The following is a 19,306-nucleotide window of genomic DNA, read 5'->3' on the forward strand; positions in this document are numbered from 1 at the left end:
CATCTAGTTTGTTCATCTCTTGCTTCTTTTTATCGATATGGCTGACCTTGCATATCTGATACGCCTATGCATTCTTCTCTATTTATATGTCGAAATGCAGAATCATGACTCCCTCTTGATAGATCCTGATTTCCTTAAATTCCAGTTTGATTACAAGGTTTTCTTATACACCCTACAATTTTACTCGTTTGTTTAAGTTGATTGATTCCATTCCCTTATTTGATGTGGTGCTTCATTCTTGCTGAATCCTTTCCTCAAATTAATATATTTTGTACTTAGACTCAATCATATGCTCTATACTTTTACTACCCCTTAATTGGTAAAAACCAATCTTTCTCAAACTGATTTTCTTTCCTTAATTATCCCTGTTAGTATCCGTTTAAGCTGTAATTCCTTGATTAACGGGGAGTACTTGTATTAATTAGATTCTAATTGTGATTACTTCCATAACTGTGTTAAACCTTTACTTGTTATCTCATTTTCTACCTATTTTTCAAAGCTATAAATACCCTAAGTCTTTCATTAACAAGACACCAGACTTGGCTTTCAAAAACCCCTCTCTTACTTAAAGAAAAATTCTGTGTTATTCTACTACTATCGGCCGGTTGCAAGCCAAGGCTAATCATCTATAAACCTTGGTTCCTTCATTTTGTTTACCTCTATCTTCACTGGTATGTCCTAGTTTAATTTAAAGCCTCAACAACAACATGTTACTATTCCTGCTTCAGTTTCATTTATTTCTGGCCTGCTTTTACTTGTGGTCCTGTTGTAAAGTTTGTATCTAAGCATACTGATATGATTCCCCTCCCTTTAAATTCATATAATTCAAGCATGCCTATATGATTGTATTCTTTTACCTACTGTGCACTTACCATTTTATGAAATCCCAATCCCCTATCCCTTCTCTATATGTTTTATGACTGGTTTGTGATTATGCCAGTGTCTAACTATCTCTGAGCATGTCCGTACTAGTCCTAATATTCCTGCTGAGGTCAGGTGTCTATAGTCAATATATATGTATCCCTAAATCCTCTTTTACCTCTATATGTGATTACTGAATTCATTCACTTGCTGTGTGTGGTCGTACCCTGAAGTGTTTGAACTCTGTCTTACCAATACAACTGCTTTCAACCATTTCATTATTGATTGCTTTCAAAATGGACCTGTCAGTCCAGTTTTTAAACAAACTTCTTTCAAACATGTGTCCTGCACTTTCACTATACTCTTAGAACACTAGGTTCTGCCACTTTTGTGTGGGCCTTACTTTGGGACCCTTGAGTTCCCTATGAACTTGGACACATGAAAGCTGGCCTTTCCACACTGCACTTACTCCGTCTTGGCTATAAAATCTGGGTGTGAGCACTGTCGGGGATCCTTGAGGTCCTTAGGGAACTCTAACATACCTAGATATGAGGAAAAGCTATGAAACCATCTTGGAACTTGAGGTGATTGATTATATAACTCAGAGAGGATGTCCTAATCAGGCTTCCTATAGTGTAACTTCTTATTTTTCATTGCTACTTATGTAATTCATTTCGATGTTGGTCTATAATAACCTGTTGTAAACAAGTATTAGGGTTGGCTAGTGAAAAGATATGGGGTATGCGTGCTATAGTTGTCAAGGGTAGAAAATATGTTATTAGGGTTACATTCCTAATTGCGCATTAGAAACCATGCTTAGGGTTCATACATGCATTAGAAATCATGCTCTTAGGTCCTATGTTTCTTGCTAATCCTTGTTTTATGCCTATCACTTAGAAATTCTGCTCCTAGGACGATAACAACATTGGCCTAAATGTTGTTACTCTTGTACTTTCAGAAGTCTTAATTTAATAATTCTGCAACTCTTGAGTGCATTTAGAAATCATGCCTTAGGGATTCTGTTCTTTTTGACAATCCTGCCATTTGCATGTGCATATTAGATATCATGTTCTAGGATCCGATTTGCATTTTGTTTAAAACACCTAGTTAATTACCGATTCATGAAAAGGTAATAAAGTATTAATTTCACCTTGTGATGTTTTTTCTGAATATAACTAATAATCTCCGCATTCATATCAACTAGAACAACATGCTCTTAGGTTAAAGTAATTTCCACGTTGTTTTAATAATTCTGAATAACTGCTGCATACTCTTTTATGCCTAGGAAAGCCTTAGGTAATAACTTTAAATAAAACCAGAACCATCTCTGTGATTAGTGTTTAATTATCAACTGTTAAAATCAGTAGGCAATCTTGATTCAGACTTCTTTTCTTAGTCATATAATAAATCTGGTTCTGCTGTTATCACTTATTTACCATGCATAGGATTTAAATTCAGACTTTAATTGTGTATGAGTCATGTTGTTTATGTACATTACCTGTGGAGGTATATTTGAGCCTTTCGTTTGCCTTCCCTGCTCCCCTTAATTGAAGTCCTACTTATCATTGTATGCCGCCTTAGTATTTTGCCTTTAAACCTGAGGGTCTGCCTAGAACTTCCTTCTTATAAGATATGAGTCCTAAATTCCTCCCGGACTGATAGGAAAAGACGAGTAACAGCATGCAATAGGGGTCGAGACCAACCCTCGCTTTAGTTACCTTCATGGGGTGGGAAAGGGTAGATATGGATATGATAACCGGTGCGTTAATACCACGTGTAGCCCCTCTTTGAGGAGTGTCATACCGGGTATTGCATTGATGTGATCCATATTATAAACTAACCTAGGACACGCCCCTTACATTCATAAGCCTGCTTAGATTGTAATTCTTATCAAAATTTCGCTTTTCACTAATTGTCTTGAAGCACCTGTGTATTTAAATTTAAATCCCCTACTATTTGAGCCATACTTGTAAAAATTCACAAAAAACTGTCTGGCCGAGAACCACACTAGTGGATCCTGAGGGGTGCCTAATACCTTCCCTTAGGATAATTTCAAGCCCTTACCCTATCTCTTGTTACAAAACGTAGTTTTAACTAAACCCTATAGGTGCCCTAACACACCTTAAAATCGTTAGGTGGCGACTCTCCAAAAATGCAACCCCCTTTCCAAAAGGAAAGAGTTGTCCCAACCAAATGTCATCTGCTAGGGATATTTAGGCTTTTACCATTTCATACCGCTTTTGTGAATTCGTACCCTTCCTATGTGTAATTATTTGTTTAATTCCTTTAAGCATTTAATTTATTCTTCAAAGGCAAAACTGATACATCTTTCTTGTTTCCTTCCTTTATAACTACTTTAAATGATGAAACTGCTATATTTATCGCTTTCTTAACGTGCAAATACATGTCAACATGCTTTTAATTATTGCATAATCATGCTCAACATCATACTCCACTCGTGCCAAACAAATAGTATATCAATGCTTGATGAGTGGTTGCGCTCTTCCTATATCATTACCCCCTAAATTCAGAAATACTTATTTGTGGTAAAACTAGTCGATCAGCGGTGCAGTCGACAGTTCCCTGCCTTCCCCCTTGAGTTGTCCACTCAAGCGTACCAGTCTAAAACCACATAGAAACCTTACTCTATTTAAATTGTGCATGCATCATGGTCAAATCTAATCGGGTCAGTTATGTTGTCCACATAATGATCCTTTAAGATAGTCTGGTCCAAAGGTCCACTGGGTTTCCCTAAACCCAAACGAACATCATCACGTTTGGTGCATTTATTTGGAGAATTAAATGCTTCATGCTTATTGTTGATGTTAAATAGTCGAGTCTGGTGGGGGTAGGGTCTAACCCTTTTGGTTTTAGAGAAAATGAAGAACGAGGTCCCCAACTTCGGTATGGTTAGCACACCATCACTCTTGCTAGACTGGTGGAGGAATTTTCCATCAAATGACCAAATCAATGAATGGAAAGAGAGGGCCGCCAAATCCAACAAAAACTGGAATATCTGGAATACAACCTGTTGGAATTGGAAGGAAAGGTGAGGAATAGAGTCGCCAATTGCCAGGACGCTGAGGGAAATGAAGGAGAACATTTGGTAAAGGCATTTTTACTGGTGAACCTACGCGAATTGGAGGATTTGATCAACGAGAACATTCAACCTGAGGAAGGTCCTTCTGAGACCAAATAGATAGGAATTTACTTTTTCGCTTTACGAATGTAATAAGGCCAATGACCATTAGTGACTTTTATTTCTTGTTTATTTAGTGTCATTTTTGGGATTCGTCTATTTTTATCAATAAAATGAGGCATTTAGCATTTTAAGTTCTCCAAATCTATCTGTCGCTAGGCCTACCTCAGACACAAAGAGGTTCCCAAATTAGGGCACGCCTTACATTCCCGCACTATGTGTTCAAATATTGCAATAGTTTTTATAATCTTCACTGACTTGATTACCTTTTGTTTTTATTTTTTCTTATTATTCCCCCTCCCCAAAGGTTAGTTCGTGCATTCTGGCATCATCATCTTATTTCACAAGATCCAAAGGCCCTCCACTCACTCCTCCTCTTAGTCCCTCTAAAAGGCAAGAACAAAGGCAAGTATAAAATGGAAGATTTAAACAACATCAGGAAGGAGAACACATCTGAACGGGTAGAGGCCACTGATGGCCAGGGTATTCGGGTTCCTAACGAGAACGTGTCACAACTTGAATAGAAACTGTTGAAATTCCAAGAAGAACTCGATCAGGTTCGTAATCTGGCATGCCTGTCATTTTCCCTCAGCACCCCAGATATCAACTTTCCCAACACTCAAAACCCCACACCTCCTCAAAATATTCTAAAAACAACAAAATCATCCTGCTCCTCACCATCACATTACTCTACCAAAGAACCAATGTAACACTTGCCATAACCCTAACAACACTCCACTACTCATCCCAGAACCTCAAAACTCCACAAACGACCATTTCCACACCCATACACCAGGACACCATAACACTACTATCTACGTGGAGACCATGCCACACTCCACCCAACCTATCTCATGAACACCTGAGTCTAATGAAAAGGATATGATTATCAAGAACTTGGCCAAGGAACTTAATAAACTAACCAGCCGGATTTAGGGCATTGAAGGAAGCAAAAGAATCGAGGGGCTGAACTCTGAGGATCTTTGCATATAGCCTGATGTCGAACTGCCTGAGGGGTACAAACCTCCTAAGTTCAAAATATTTGATGGTACGGGTGATCCAATGGTCCATCCGAGAACATATTGCGACAAGCTGGTTGGAGTATGGAAGGATGAAAGGATCCGCATAAAGCTGTTCATGAGGAGTTTGAAAGGAGATGCATTGTCTTGGTACATCAGCCAAGATCCCAAGAAGTGGTCAAGTTGGGTAGGCATGGCGTCTGAATTTATATACAAATTCAGGTTTAATACAGAGAACGCACCAGATATGTTCTATATACAGAATTTGAAGAAGAAACCCACAGATATATTTCGCGAGTATGCTACTCGCTAGAGGTCCGAAGCTGCTAATAAGAAGAGGAGCAAATGAATAAGTTCTTTGTCCGAGTTTAAGACCCGCAGTACTATGAACAACTGATGATGATTGAGAACCACAAGTTCTCCAACATCATCAAACTAGGTGGAAGAATCGAAGAATGTATTAAAAGTGGTATGGTTATAAACTTCGAAGCCTTGCAAGCTACAAATAAGGCTTTATAGTCCAATGGTGTGTCCAAGAAAAGGGACGTAAAGGCTATGATGGTTGCACAAAGGACCAAGTCTTCCCTTAAATACCAATCTTACCCAACACCTCTACTCACATATTAGCCAACCCCAAATTACCAGGCACCCTCACCCTCATACCAAGCTCCGCCACCAACTTATTAGTCATCTCCACCTCCTACATATCAACCTACTTCACCCATATACTCCCAACCCGCTCATGTCTACCAAACTTATAATGCTCAACCATCCCATTACTAATCACCCCCTGCCCACCAAAATTTCCCTAGACCCCGACCTAATTTTGACCACAAACCTCCAAAGCAATATACATCCATCGCTGAACCTATCGACCAGATGTATGAGAGGCTCAAAGCTGCTAATTATGTCACCCCCATCCCTGCTGTAGCACCCAAGAATCCTTCTCAGTGGGTTAACCCAAACAAGTCTTGTGCATACCACTCCGGCATGAAAGGGTACACCATCGATGAATGTCGCTCCTTGAAAGACAAGATACAGTCCTTGATTGATAACAAGATCATTGTTGTAAAGGAACCCTCTCCAAACGTCTGCAACAACCCTCTGCCAGACCATAAGGGTGGAGGTGTCCACATAATTGAAGTAGAAGATGACTGGGATCCCGAGGGATCAATCAGATTGATCATGGAAGGCGATGACCCGAAGAAACCAACAATTACTCTCAATCAAATCATAGTCCAGATCCAACCATCTGAGGAAGTTGAGGTGAATATGTCTGTACCTTTTGAGTTTGAAGCATCACTATCTGCAAAGACACCAGTACCAATTGAGGTTGAATTCGTGTCTCCGGCAAATGCACCCGCACCATTTGAGGTTGCATTCTTGCCACTAAAGTCACATGTTCCATTCGAAGTGAGGATATCCGCGCGGATCCTAGTGGCGATGTCAACCATGTCACCATTCAATACAAATGTTGTACCCTGGGACTATACAGCCGAGGTGAGAAGGAAAGGTAGGGTCAAGGTTGAAGAATTTGTCACAGCACAGGGTATGACAAGAACTGGTAGAGTCTATACTCTTGAACATCTGGCTGAGTCAAGTAAGCAAGCTCCAATCGGCTGCCCCTTATTGAGACAGGTTCGAACGACCTTTGGAGGAAAATATAGGCCAAGGAATATTCGGTCATCGACCAGTTGAACAAGATGCCAACACAAATATCCATTCTCTCCTTGCTGCAAAATTCTGAGATGCACAAGAATGCTTTGTTGAAGGTGCTAAATGAAGCATACGTACCAAGTAACATCACTCGTGGGGAAATGGATAATATGGTAGGACAAGTCCTGGAAAGCCATAAGATCACCTTTCATAAAGACGAGCTGCCACCTGAAGAGCTGGGGCACAACAAGACACTGCAGATCACCATGCAATATGAAGATTATTTCATCACCAGAATCCTAATCGATGGAGGTTCCAGTCTTAACATTTGTCCACTGGTAACACTCAAGAAATTAGGTAAAGGGTTGTACGAGATAAAGGATGGAGCAATCAATGTGAAAGTCTTCGATGGTTCTCAGAAGTCCACCATTGGTGAGATTATTCTATGTTTGCAGATGGGACCGACCTAGTTCGAGGTCGATTTCCAGGTGATAGATGTACCAGTGTCTTACAACTTGCTGCTAGGATAACCATGGATTTATGCTGCTGGGGCCGTAGCATCAACGCTGCATTAGGAAGTAAAGATCGAATGGAATCACCAGGAAGGGATCATTCACGGCGATGGTAGCAACCCTATATACAGTCGCCAGACCATTCCGACGATCGAGGGAAGAAGGAAGCTGGGTGGAGAAACATACCACCACATTGAGCGGGTCAATTCTATCGACAAAGACAAATGGTGGGATAGCAAAATTAAGAGTATATACTGAGTTGGAGTGGGTACGAACCTGGCAAAGGGCTCGGCAAGAACCTCCAAGGAATCTCTAAACCCATAAAACTCAAGAAACATGGCACTACCTTTGGTTTTGGATATGAATACACCTGGGAAGAATTCAATAACTGGTCGCCACCATGGCACGGTCCTTACTATCCGCTAGAGCAGCCAATACCGCATCTGGAGCAGACTTTCCAACAGGCTGACATTATTTATGGGCCAGATGAAGAAGAGGCACTTACGACAGTGAAAATCTTATTTCTAGAGGAAAATGATATGGACTGTTGCATTATTCTCGAGGAGGAGGGGGAGGAAGGCCTTTCCATACAGGCTGTGAGTAGAGGGGCACATATCAAGAATTTGACTGTCAAGACAGCCAAAACACGATGAGCCTCGGGGTAGCAAGGCTAAAAGAAGCATTATTCACTATTTTATTTACTAAATGATTTTCTTTTCGCACTTTTCAATTCCCGCAATAAGATCTTCGGTGTTCAAAACATTTATTCAATCTATCAAAAACATGTTTGATTTTTCTTATAAATTAATATTTATTGCTATCTATACAACATTACTATTACTTATCTTGATGAACCAATGACTGTGACATGCAATGAGACAATACAACAAACAGACATGGATTCAGAGGAAGATGACATACCTGACGAGATTGTCAAAGAAGTTAGAACAGACCTAAGTCCAACCCAGACGAGACCGAAATTGTCAACCTGGGAGATGCAGTAAAGAAAGAATATACAGAATTTCTAAAGGAGTATGTGGACATATTCGCCTGGTCATATGATGACATGACTGGTCTAAGTACGTCCATTGTGGCTCACAAACTTCCAACCGATCCAATGTGTCCACCGGTAAAGCAAAAGCTTAGAAAGTGCAAGCTTGATATGATGTTGAAAATCAAGGAAGAAGTCAACAAGTAGATCAAAGCTAAGGTTCTCAGGGTAGTAGAATACCCGACATGGTTAGCCAACATTGTGCCAGTACCAAAGAAGGATGGGAAGGTCAGAGTCTGTGTCCACTAGTGGGATCTCAATCGGGCTAGTCCGAAAGATGACTTCCCTTTACTAAATATACACATCCTGATTGACAATTGCGCCAAGCATAAGCTACAGCCATTTGTAGATTACTTCGCTGGTTATTATCAAATCTGGATGGATGAGAAAGATGTTGAGAAAATGACTTTCATTACGCCGTGGAGAGTGTACTGTTACAAGATGATGCCATTCAGCCTGAAGAATGCAGGGGCCACCTATATGAGGGCCATGACTACCATTTTCCATGATATGATACACAAGGAGATAAAGGTATATGTGGATGATGTTATTATCAAATCCAAGAAGGCCACTGACCACATGGAAGATCTAAGGAAGTTCTTCAATAGACTGCAGAGATACAACCTGAAACTAAACCCTGCAAAGTGCTCATTTGGGGTTCCTACTGGGAAATTTCTTGGGTTTATTATGAGTTGCCGAGGAATAGAACTGGATCCATCGAAAGTCAAAGCTATTCAGGAACTGCCACTACCAAAGAACAAGAAGGATGTGATAAGTTTCTTGGGAAGGCTTAACTATATCAGCCGATTCATAGCACAGTCTACAGTTATCTGTGAGCCAATCTTTAAGATGTTGAAGAAGGACGTCGCCACCAAATGGACTGATGACTGCCAAAAGGCCTTCGATAAAATCAAGGAGTACCTATCAACACCACCGGTCTTAGTCCCGCCCGAGCCAGGTAGACCCTTATTACTCTACCTCACAGTGTTGGATGGGGCTTTTGGCTGCGTTCTGGGGCAGCATGATGAAACGGGGAGGAAGGAACAAGTCATCTATTATCTTAGTAAGAAGTTCACCCCATACGAGGCCCAGTATTCTTTGTTGGAATGCACCTGTTGTGCTTTGACTTGGGTAGCGTAGAAGTTGAGACATTACTTCTACGCCTATACTACATATCTCATATCAAGGATGGACCCTTTAAGTACATCTTTCAGAATCCCAGGCCCACCGGCAAGCTAACCAAGTGGAAAATCCTGTTGAGTGAGTTCGACATTGTTTATGTAACTCAGAAAGCAGTCAAGGGACATGCACTGACAGACCACCTTGCTGAAAACCCCGTGGATGAAGGATACGAACCCCTAAAAACGTATTTTCCTGATGAAGAGGTATCATTCATAGGAGAAGACATTGCAGAAGCCTATGACAGTTGGAGAATGTTCTTCGATGAAGCAGCAAACTTCAAAGGAGTTGGCATAGAAGCAGCCCTAATATCAGAAACCGGTCAGCATTATCCGGTGTCTGCCAAATTCAGATTCCCCTATACAAACAATATGGCCGATTATGAAGCTTGCATCTTAGGACTCAAAATATCCATTGACATGAACGTTCAAGAGTTGCTAGTGATTAGAGATTCAGAGTTACTTATACATCAGATACGAGGAGAATGGACAACCAAGAACTCCAAGATACTCCCATATTTGCATCATGTACAGGAATTGAGAAATTGGTTCACGAAGACGGAATTCCAGCATGTCCCCAGAATCCAAAATGAGTTCTTCGATACATTGGTTACCCTATCATCTATGATACAACATCCAGACAAGAATTTCATTGATCCCATTCTAGTGAAAATTCATAATCAACCAGCTTACTGTGCCCATGTCGAAGAGGAAGCAGATGGAAAACCTTGGTTTTATGATATCAAGGAATATTTGGCTAAAGGAGAGTACCCGAATAGAGGAATCCTGCTTTGCGACTATTAAGATGTGTCAACGCAAAGGAAGCATCCAAGCTGCTAGAGGAAATTCATGCTGGGACTAGCGGTCCATATATGAACGGGTTTCTCTTAGCAAAGAAGATACTCCGAGCTGGTTACTTTTGGATGATTATGGAAACAGACCGCATCCATTATGTCTGGAAATACCACCAATGTTAGATACATGCAGACATGATAAAGGTACCTCCAAGAGAGCTTCACACAACAAGCTCATCGTGGCTGTTCACCGCCTGGGGAATGGATGTTATTGGAACAATCGAGCTTGCCGCTTCCAACGGACACATGTTCATCCTAGTAGCCATAGACTATTTCACCAAATGGGTCGAAGCAACATCTTATAGAGCAGTGACTAAGAAAGTCATGGCAGACTTTGTCCGCGACCACATTGTTTATCGATTCAGAATTCCAGAGTCAATCATTACTGATAATGGCTCCAACCTTAACAACAACTTGATGAAAGATATGTGCGAAACCTTCAAGATCAAACACAAAAATTCCACAGCCTACAGACCTTAGATGAGTGGAGCTATAGAAGCTGCCAACAAGAATATCAAGAAGATATTGAAGAAAATGATAGAGAAGCATAAACAATGGAATGAGAAGTTATCATTTGCTCTACTGGGGTATCGCACCACAGTCCGCACATCAACCCGGGCAACCCCCTATATGTTGGTTTACGGTATAGATACTGTCATTCCCGTTGAGGTAGAAATTCCTTCCTAAGGATCATACAAGAAGCTGAGCTCGACGATGCAGAGTGGGTGAAAAGTCATTATGAGCAACGAGCCCTTATAGATTGAAAGAGAATGAATGCAGTCTACCATGGTCAACTCTATCGGAACAGAATGTACAGAGCCTTCAACAAAAGAGTCAAGCCAAGACAGTTCACATTGGGGCAACTAGTGTTAAAGAAAATTTTTCCACATCAAGATTAAGCCAAAGGGAAGTTCTCTCCCAACTGGTAGGGTCCATACATGGTTCACCGGGTTTTGACAAGAGGAGCCCTCACACTTGTAGAGATGTACAGAGAAGTCTAGCCAAAACCGATTAATTGAGATGCAGTCAATCGTTACTATGTGTAATATTTACGCTTTCCTTATATGATGTAAATTGAACTACGCGTGACCTGATTCCCGTTTAAGAGGGGATACGTAGGCAGCCCTATGGGTTTGGTCACAATTCAATAAAAATTTCATTCCCCCCCCCCGCAATTGGAAACTGGGGTAGAATTTTATGGAGGACCTTCAAAATTCCGAAGTAATTTCAGCCAATCGCCGCACGAGCAACAGTCAGAAATGTCAACCCATCAAATTGGGGCAGAATTTTGAGGAGGACCCTCAAAATTCCGTAGCTAGAGAGGTTGCAACATCCCGAACCACGTCACAGTCATTGGTTCATCTAAAAGTTATTTTTAAATTATACACTTATGTCATACTTTTACAAAATCATGCATGCTTATTGTTGAAACTGCTTTGTTTAGCAACGGTACCCCAATGATACATACAATACCGCTAGATCAAAGCCGAACGATTCAAGCAAAAGCCAGCGGGGATACGAACTAACCTTCCCCCTTACAAAACTCACGATTTTTCTTTGGATGCAGGCATTGGGGTTGCAAAATCATTAAATATACTATACACCCATGGAACAAACATTGTCCAAGAATACGACTCTCCGAACCATTACTCTTGCCAACATTTTCTATCAGCACACGCCAGTGATGTCCTGTATGTCATAATGCTCCCAGTAATCACAACACCGCAGTCTGCTATCAGCTAAGAAAACTCTAATGTCAGTTGTTATCTTATTCTTGCATAAGGCTATTATTCTGCCTTCCAATTGCATAAGGTTACCATTCTGTCTTTAGAGACTAAACATTGTCTCCATCTGCTTGCATTGCATAAGGCTACTATTCTACCTTCCAAATTTTGCATAAGGCTACCATTCTGCTTTCCGAGGTTAAGCTCTACCTCAATCCGCATCTGCATTACATAAGGCTACTATTCTGCCTTCCAATTTGCATAAGTCTACTACTTTGCCTTCCGAGACGAAACGCAGTCTCCATCTACATTTGTATTACATAAGGCTACTATTCTGCCTTCCAATTTGCATAAGGCTACTATTCTGCCTTCCGAGACTAAACGCTATCTCCATCTACATTTGCATTGCATAAGGCTACCATTCTGCCTTCCGAGACTAAACGCTATCTCTATCTATATTTGCATTGCATAAGGCTATTATTTTGCCTTCCGAGACTAAACTCTGTCTCCATCTGCATCTGTATTGCATAAGGCTACTATTTTTCCTTCCAACTTACATAAGGCTACTATTCTGCCTTCCGAGATGTTGTCTCCATCTGCATCTGCATTGCATAAGTCTACTATTCTGCCTTCCAACTTGCGTAAGTCTACCATTCTGCCTTCTGAGACTAAACGATGTCTCCATCTGCATTGCATAAGGCTACCATTCTGCCTTCCGAGGTTAAGCTCTACCTCCATCTGCATTCGCATCTTTGCATAAGGCTATCATTCTACCTCCCGAGGCTAAGCTTTGCCTCCCATTTTCTTCGAAAATCAGCACTATCCCAAATCACTATTTATCTCGCTTTTCTTACAGGCTAAGCTCTGCCCTTCAATTCGCAAGACTAAGCTCTATCTTGTCCGCATCATACTACTGCATCCTTCATGGGTTGAAATATCACCAACTCATCCAAAGGCATCATCGTTCGTAGGCACCACCTTCATAGCCGGAGAACACCGTGTCATGGCTTGAGGATCCCTCTCAATCTTTTGCATATCATCATTCAAAGGCATCATGGTTCGGAGGCACCATCCTCATAGCCCAAGAACATCATTTTATGGCCTGTGAATCCTTTATCATACGCTTCATAGCCTAGGACATCATGGTCTAAGGACATCATTCCCACCGTCCGAAGACAACACTCATGGTCCAACGGGGATTTGCATCATATTTAAATTTATGCATAGTATATGCTTCTATTGTTTCTAATTACAGGTAAACCTGCAAGCAACGACCATCCCGACAGGAGCGATCCCGCTCCAGTTCCCGCAACCATTCAAACCTAACCATTCCTGTAAACCTTTCACTCACCTGGCCCTGGATATTGCGTCCGTCCTTGAAATGTCTTCATTGGCATACTCCGCGGGTGAATCATGAACTACATATGGCCTGATTCCTGCGTAACCAAGGATATGTAGGGAACTCAGGAGCCAGGGTGCAGCCTAACCTCTTCAAACCTTTTCGCTCGGTCAAAATTGGCCATCATTTCTTTACTCGAAAACTCTTTCATCCTTCCCAGGTAAAGAGTGGCAGCTGTTGATACCCAATTTTTTCCTATATATTTTAATATGCAAAATACCTTTAAATTAGCATATATATGCATATATAAGCATCTCCAAGGGTTTTATTATTTTTTCCATAATTTTAAAGTTTTAAATTGATTTATTTTCTCCTTTTTAATCCATAAAATCCCCAATAATTATTTCCAAAATTATTGTTTTGATAATTCATCTATTGGATTTCTATATTTATGCCAAAATATGGCTAAGGTAATTTTTACATATTTTTATCATTACATTTAGTATTTTTAAAGCTAAATTGCATATAATTGCAATATTAGCCCTTTTAAGATTTAATTATGTTTTATATGCATAAAATTGGATCCTGTATTTTTAAATTGCTAATTATGTATTATAAATCATTTTAGCTTTTTTATTTTTTTTAGAAATTATCTACTATTTTCTATAAATTAAATAGGGAAAACTGGCTATTTAACTTATAGCCAAAATTGGCTTTCAATTCTAGCCTAAACCCACAGACCCCCAACCCAATTAAAAAACCCACCAGACCCAAGCCCAAACCCAAACCATACCCAGCCCAGACCTGAGTTAATCCTGGCCATTGATCAATTTTGATCAACGGTCCGGATTCACTCTTACCATATTAAACACTAAAGACTACCTCCCCCATCTCTCATTTCCCCCTTTTAATCTCTCTCAACCAGTCTCTCATATCCCCCTCTTTATCTCTGGTTCTTTCTAGAACCTTCTTTTCTCTCATCTCTCAGATGTACCTTATCCACCTTCTCCAGTCATCTCCCTGCCGGAATCCATGGTGTTCTCGCCACCTACCAGCCTTATGGCTCCCTTTTGAACGTGTGTCATTATTTTGAGGCCTTCAAGTGAACCAGAGGCGGTTCACTCGCCTCCCATGATTTCTTATGCCATTTTCCGGCCATTCGAGTAAGATCTATGACTCTTCCGGCTAAAACCGATAATATTTTAAGGTTTTCTCACCTTCTCTGGGTTCTCCGAAACCCTAACTCTAAAGATTTTCTGATTTTCTGTTAGATCTGTCTTAGATCTATGTATATCATGGGCTTTTGGTGTTTTCCTCAAAGGTTTTTCCCGATTTTTTCAAAGTGACTTTTCGTCTTCAAGACTAGGGTTTCTTAACCCTTTTTTTATGACTTCTCCTTTGATTTTTAGTACTATCATATGATTTTACTATGCTTAAATGGTTTATTTATGTTTTCTCCTACCTGATTCATCACGTGGAATACCCTAATTAGTTTGGTTTTATCTGGGGTTCTGGAACTGTCTTTGTTTATTTGATTCGATCAATTTCTTTATGATTAGACCCTTTTCTTTGTTTAACTTGACCGATTCTAAATTCTTACCACTTTTAACTCAGCTCTGTTAAAAGATGTAATTTCTTAAAGATTTTCTTCACTTGTTACTGTGCGTCTTAAAGGTTTTCTTTACTTGTTTCTATTTGTTGGCCTGACCTTATTTACCTGTTGCTGTGTGTTAGATTGGTTTCTTCACTTTGGTTCTATGTGTAGCTATGACAACTTGAATTTGTTAAGTTTTTGTTGATTACCATGCTTCGAGTGGGTTCCTTTTGGTCCTTAGCCTATTTGTGTCACTTCTTTATGATTGTGTTCATCTAGTTTGTTCATCTCTTGCTTCTTTTTTTCGATATGGCTGACCTTGCATGTCTGATACGCCTTTGCATTCTTATCTATTTATATGTCAAAGTGCAGAATCATGACTCCCTCTTGATTGATCCTGATTTCCTTAAATTACGGTTTGATTGCAAGGTTTTCTTATAAACCCCTAAAATTTTACTTGTTTGTTTAAGTTGATTGATTTCATTCCCTTATTTGCTATGGTGTTTCATTCTTGCTGAATCCTTTCCTCAAATTAATATATTCTGTACTTAGACTCTATCATATGCTCTATACGTTTACTACCCCTTATTTGGTAAAAACCAATTTTTCTCAAGCTGATTTTCTTTCCTTCATTATCCCTGTTGGTATCCGTTTAAGCTGTAATTCCTTGATTAGAGGGGAGTACTTGTATTAATTGGATTCTAATTGTGATTACTTCTATAATTATGCTAAACCTTTACTTGTTACCTTATTTTCTGCCTATTTTTCAAAGCTATAAATATCCTAAGTTTTTAATTAACAAGAAACCAGACTTGGCTTTCAAAAACCCCTATCTTACTTAAAGAAAAATTCTATATTATTCTACTAGTATTGGCCGGCTGCAAGCCAAGGCTAATCATCTATAAATCTTGGTTCTTTCATTTTGTTTACCTCTATCTTCACTGATATGTCCTAGTTTAATTTAAAGCCTCAACAATAACATGTTTCTATTCCTGCTTCAGTTTCTTTTATTTCTGGCCTGCTTTTACTTGTGGTCTTGTTGTTAAGTTTATATCTAAGCATGATGATATGATTCCCCTCCCTTTAAATTCATGTAATTCAAGCATGCATATACGATTGTATTCTTTTACCTATTGTGCACTTACCATTTTATGAAATCCCAAATACATTATCCCTTGTCTATGTGTTTCATGACTAGTTTGTGATTATGCCAGTGTCCAACTATCTCTGAGCATGTCCCTACCAGTCCTAATATTCCTGCAAAGGTCAGGTGTTTGTAGTCAATATGTGTGTATCCCCAAATCCCCTTTTACCCCCATGTGTGATTACTGAAATCATTCACTTGCTCTGTGTGGTCTTACCCTGAAGTGTTTGAACTCTGTCTTACCAATACAACTGCTTTCAACCATTTCTCTTATTGATTGCTTTCAAAATGGACCTGTCAGTACAGTTTTTAAACAAACTCCTTTCAAACACGTGTCCTGCACTTTCACTATACTCTTAGAACACTAGATTCTGCCCCTTTTGTGTGAGCCTTGCCTTGGGACCCTTGAGTTCCCTCTGAACTTGGACACATGAAAGTTGGACTTTCCACACTGCACTTACTCTGTCTTGGCTATGAAATCTCGATGTGAGCACTGGTCGGGATCCCTTGAGGTCCTTAGGGAACTATGACACACCTAGATATGAGGAAAAGCTATGAAACCATCTTGGCACTTGAGGTGATTGATTATATAACTCAGAGAGGAATTCCTAATCAGGCTTTCTATAATGTAACTTCTTATTTTTCATTGATACTTATGTAATTCATTTCGGTATTGGTCTGTAATAATCTGTTGTAAACAAATATTGGGGTTGGCTAGTGAAAAGGTATGGGGTAAATATACATGCTATAGTTGTCAAGGGTAGAAAACATGTTATTAGGTTTACATTCCTAATTCCGCAATAGAAACCATGCTTAGAGTTCATACATGCATTAGAAATCATGCTCTTAGGTCCCATGTTTCTTGCTAATCCATGTTTTATGCCCATCACTTAGAAATCCTGCTCCTAGGACGATAACAACATTGGCATAAAAGCTGTTACTCTTGTACTTTCAGAAGTTTTACTTCAATAATTCTAAGACAATCCTGCCATTTGCATGTGCATATTAGATATCATGTTCTAAGATCCTGTTTGCATTTTGCTTAAAACGCCTAATTAATTACTGATTCAAGAAAAGGTAATAAACTATTAATTTCACCTTGTGATGTTTTTTCTGAATATAACTGGTAATAATCTCTGCATTCGTATCAACTAGAACAACATGCTCTTAGGGTAAAATAATTCCATTCTATTTTAATAATTCTGAATAACTGCTGCATACTATTTTACGCCTAGGCAAGCCTTAGGTAATAACTTAAATAAAACCAGAACCGTCTCTATGATTAGTGTTTAATTATCAACTGTTAAAATCAGTAGGCAAGCCTGATTCAGACTTATTTTCTGAGTCATATAATAAATCTGGTTATGCTGTTATCACTTAGATACCATGCATAGAATTTAAACTCAGACTTTAATCGTGTATGAGTCATGTTGTCTATGTACATTACCTGTGGAGGTATACTTGAGCCTTTCGTTTGTCTTCCCTTCTCCCCTTAATTGAAGTCTTACTTGTAATTGTATGTCGCCTTAGTATTTTGCTTTTAAACCTGAGGGTCTGCCTAGAACCTCTTTATTATAGGATAGGAGTCCTAAATTCCTCCGGGACTGATAGGAAGGGACAGGTAACAACATGAAATAGTGGTCGAGACCAACCCTCGCTTTAGTTACTTTTACGCGGCGGGAAATGGTAGGTATGGATATGATGACCAGTGCGTTAAAACCATATGTAGCCCCTCTTTGAGGAGTGTCATACCGAGTATTGCATTGATATGATCCATATTATAAACAAACCTAGGACACCCCTCCTTACATTCATAAGCCTGCTTAGATTGTAATTGTTTTCAAAATTTTGCTTTTCACTAATTGTCTTCAAACACCTATGTATTTTAATTTCAATCCCCTACTATTTGATCCATACTTGTTTATTTGCTACTTGTACAAATTCACAAAAAATTGTTTGGCCGGGAACCACACTAGTGGATCCCGAGGGGTGCCTAACACCTTCCCCTTAGGATAATTTCAAGCCCTTACCCTATCTCTAGTTACCAAACGTAGTTATAAATAAACCCTATAGGTGCCCTAACACACCTTAAAATCGTTAGGTGGCGACTCTCCAAAAATGCAACCCCTTTTCCAAAAGGAAAGAGTTGTCCCAACCAAATGTAATGAACCCGATTTTCACGGAGGAAAAAGGAGGTGCGACAGAAAAGGGGCCAGATGATCTTTGGAGGAATGTTTAGGCGAGGGAATACTCTGTCATTGATCATTTGAACAAGACCCTCGCTCAGATATCCATCCTATCACTATTGCAAAATTCAGAGGCGCATAAGAATGCTTTGATGAAGGTGTTAAATGAAGCTTACATACCCGACAATATCACCTGTGGAGAAATGGCCAACATGGTAGGGCAGGTTCTGGAAAGTCATAACATCACTTTCCACGAGGATGAATTACTGCCTGAAGGGTTGAATCATAACCGAGCATTGCATATCACGGTACAATTTGAAGACAAATTCATTGCTAGAGTCCTGATCGATGGAGGTTCAAGCCTCAACATTTGTCCGTTGGATACTCTGAAAAGATTGGGCAAAGGTTTCCATGAAATACGGGCAGGAAGTATGAACGTGAAAGCTTTTGATGGGTCTCAAAGGTCCATGATTGGGGAGATTAATCTTTTTCTACAGATGGGGCCAACTTGGTTCGATGTTGAATTCCAAGTGCTTGACATATCAGCTACATACAATCTTTTGTTGGGACGACCTTGGATATATGCTGTAGGGGCTGTGGCTTCTACACTACATCAAGATGTGAAGTTTGAATGGAACCATCAGAAGGTGATCATTCACGGAGATGGGAGTAACCCCATTTACACCAGTCAAGCCATCCCGGTTATCGGAAACAGAAGAAGGCTAGGAGGGGAAATTTATCACCGCATTGAACATGTCAATGAAGTTGAGAAAAACAAATGGTGGAGTAACAAAATAGAAAGCATACTGGCATGGTCTTGATATGAACCCGGCAAGGGACTTGGGAAGAATATCCAGGGCATTACTAAACCTATACAGCTGAAACATCATGGTACTACCTTTAGGATCGGATACCAGTATACATGGAAAGAGTATGATGATTGGTCACCTCCGTGGCATGGACCTTATTACCCTCTCGAGCAACCAGTG

General features: G+C 39.9%; 1 protein-coding gene across 1 annotated transcript; it reads left to right on the forward strand.

Moving 5' to 3' along the window:
- Positions 1-5,958: 5,958 nt before the first annotated feature.
- On the forward strand, positions 5,959-19,138 carry LOC138873297 (uncharacterized). The gene is made up of 3 exons (XM_070151747.1): positions 5,959-6,717; positions 6,852-7,167; positions 18,864-19,138. Exons 1-3 carry the CDS (start codon positions 5,959-5,961, stop codon positions 19,136-19,138), a joined length of 1,350 nt encoding a protein of 449 aa, XP_070007848.1.
- The last annotated feature ends 168 nt before the right edge of the window (positions 19,139-19,306 follow it).

Source organism: Nicotiana sylvestris, chromosome 7, assembly GCF_000393655.2.
Source record: "Nicotiana sylvestris chromosome 7, ASM39365v2, whole genome shotgun sequence".
NCBI classification, from domain to species: domain Eukaryota; kingdom Viridiplantae; phylum Streptophyta; class Magnoliopsida; order Solanales; family Solanaceae; genus Nicotiana; species Nicotiana sylvestris.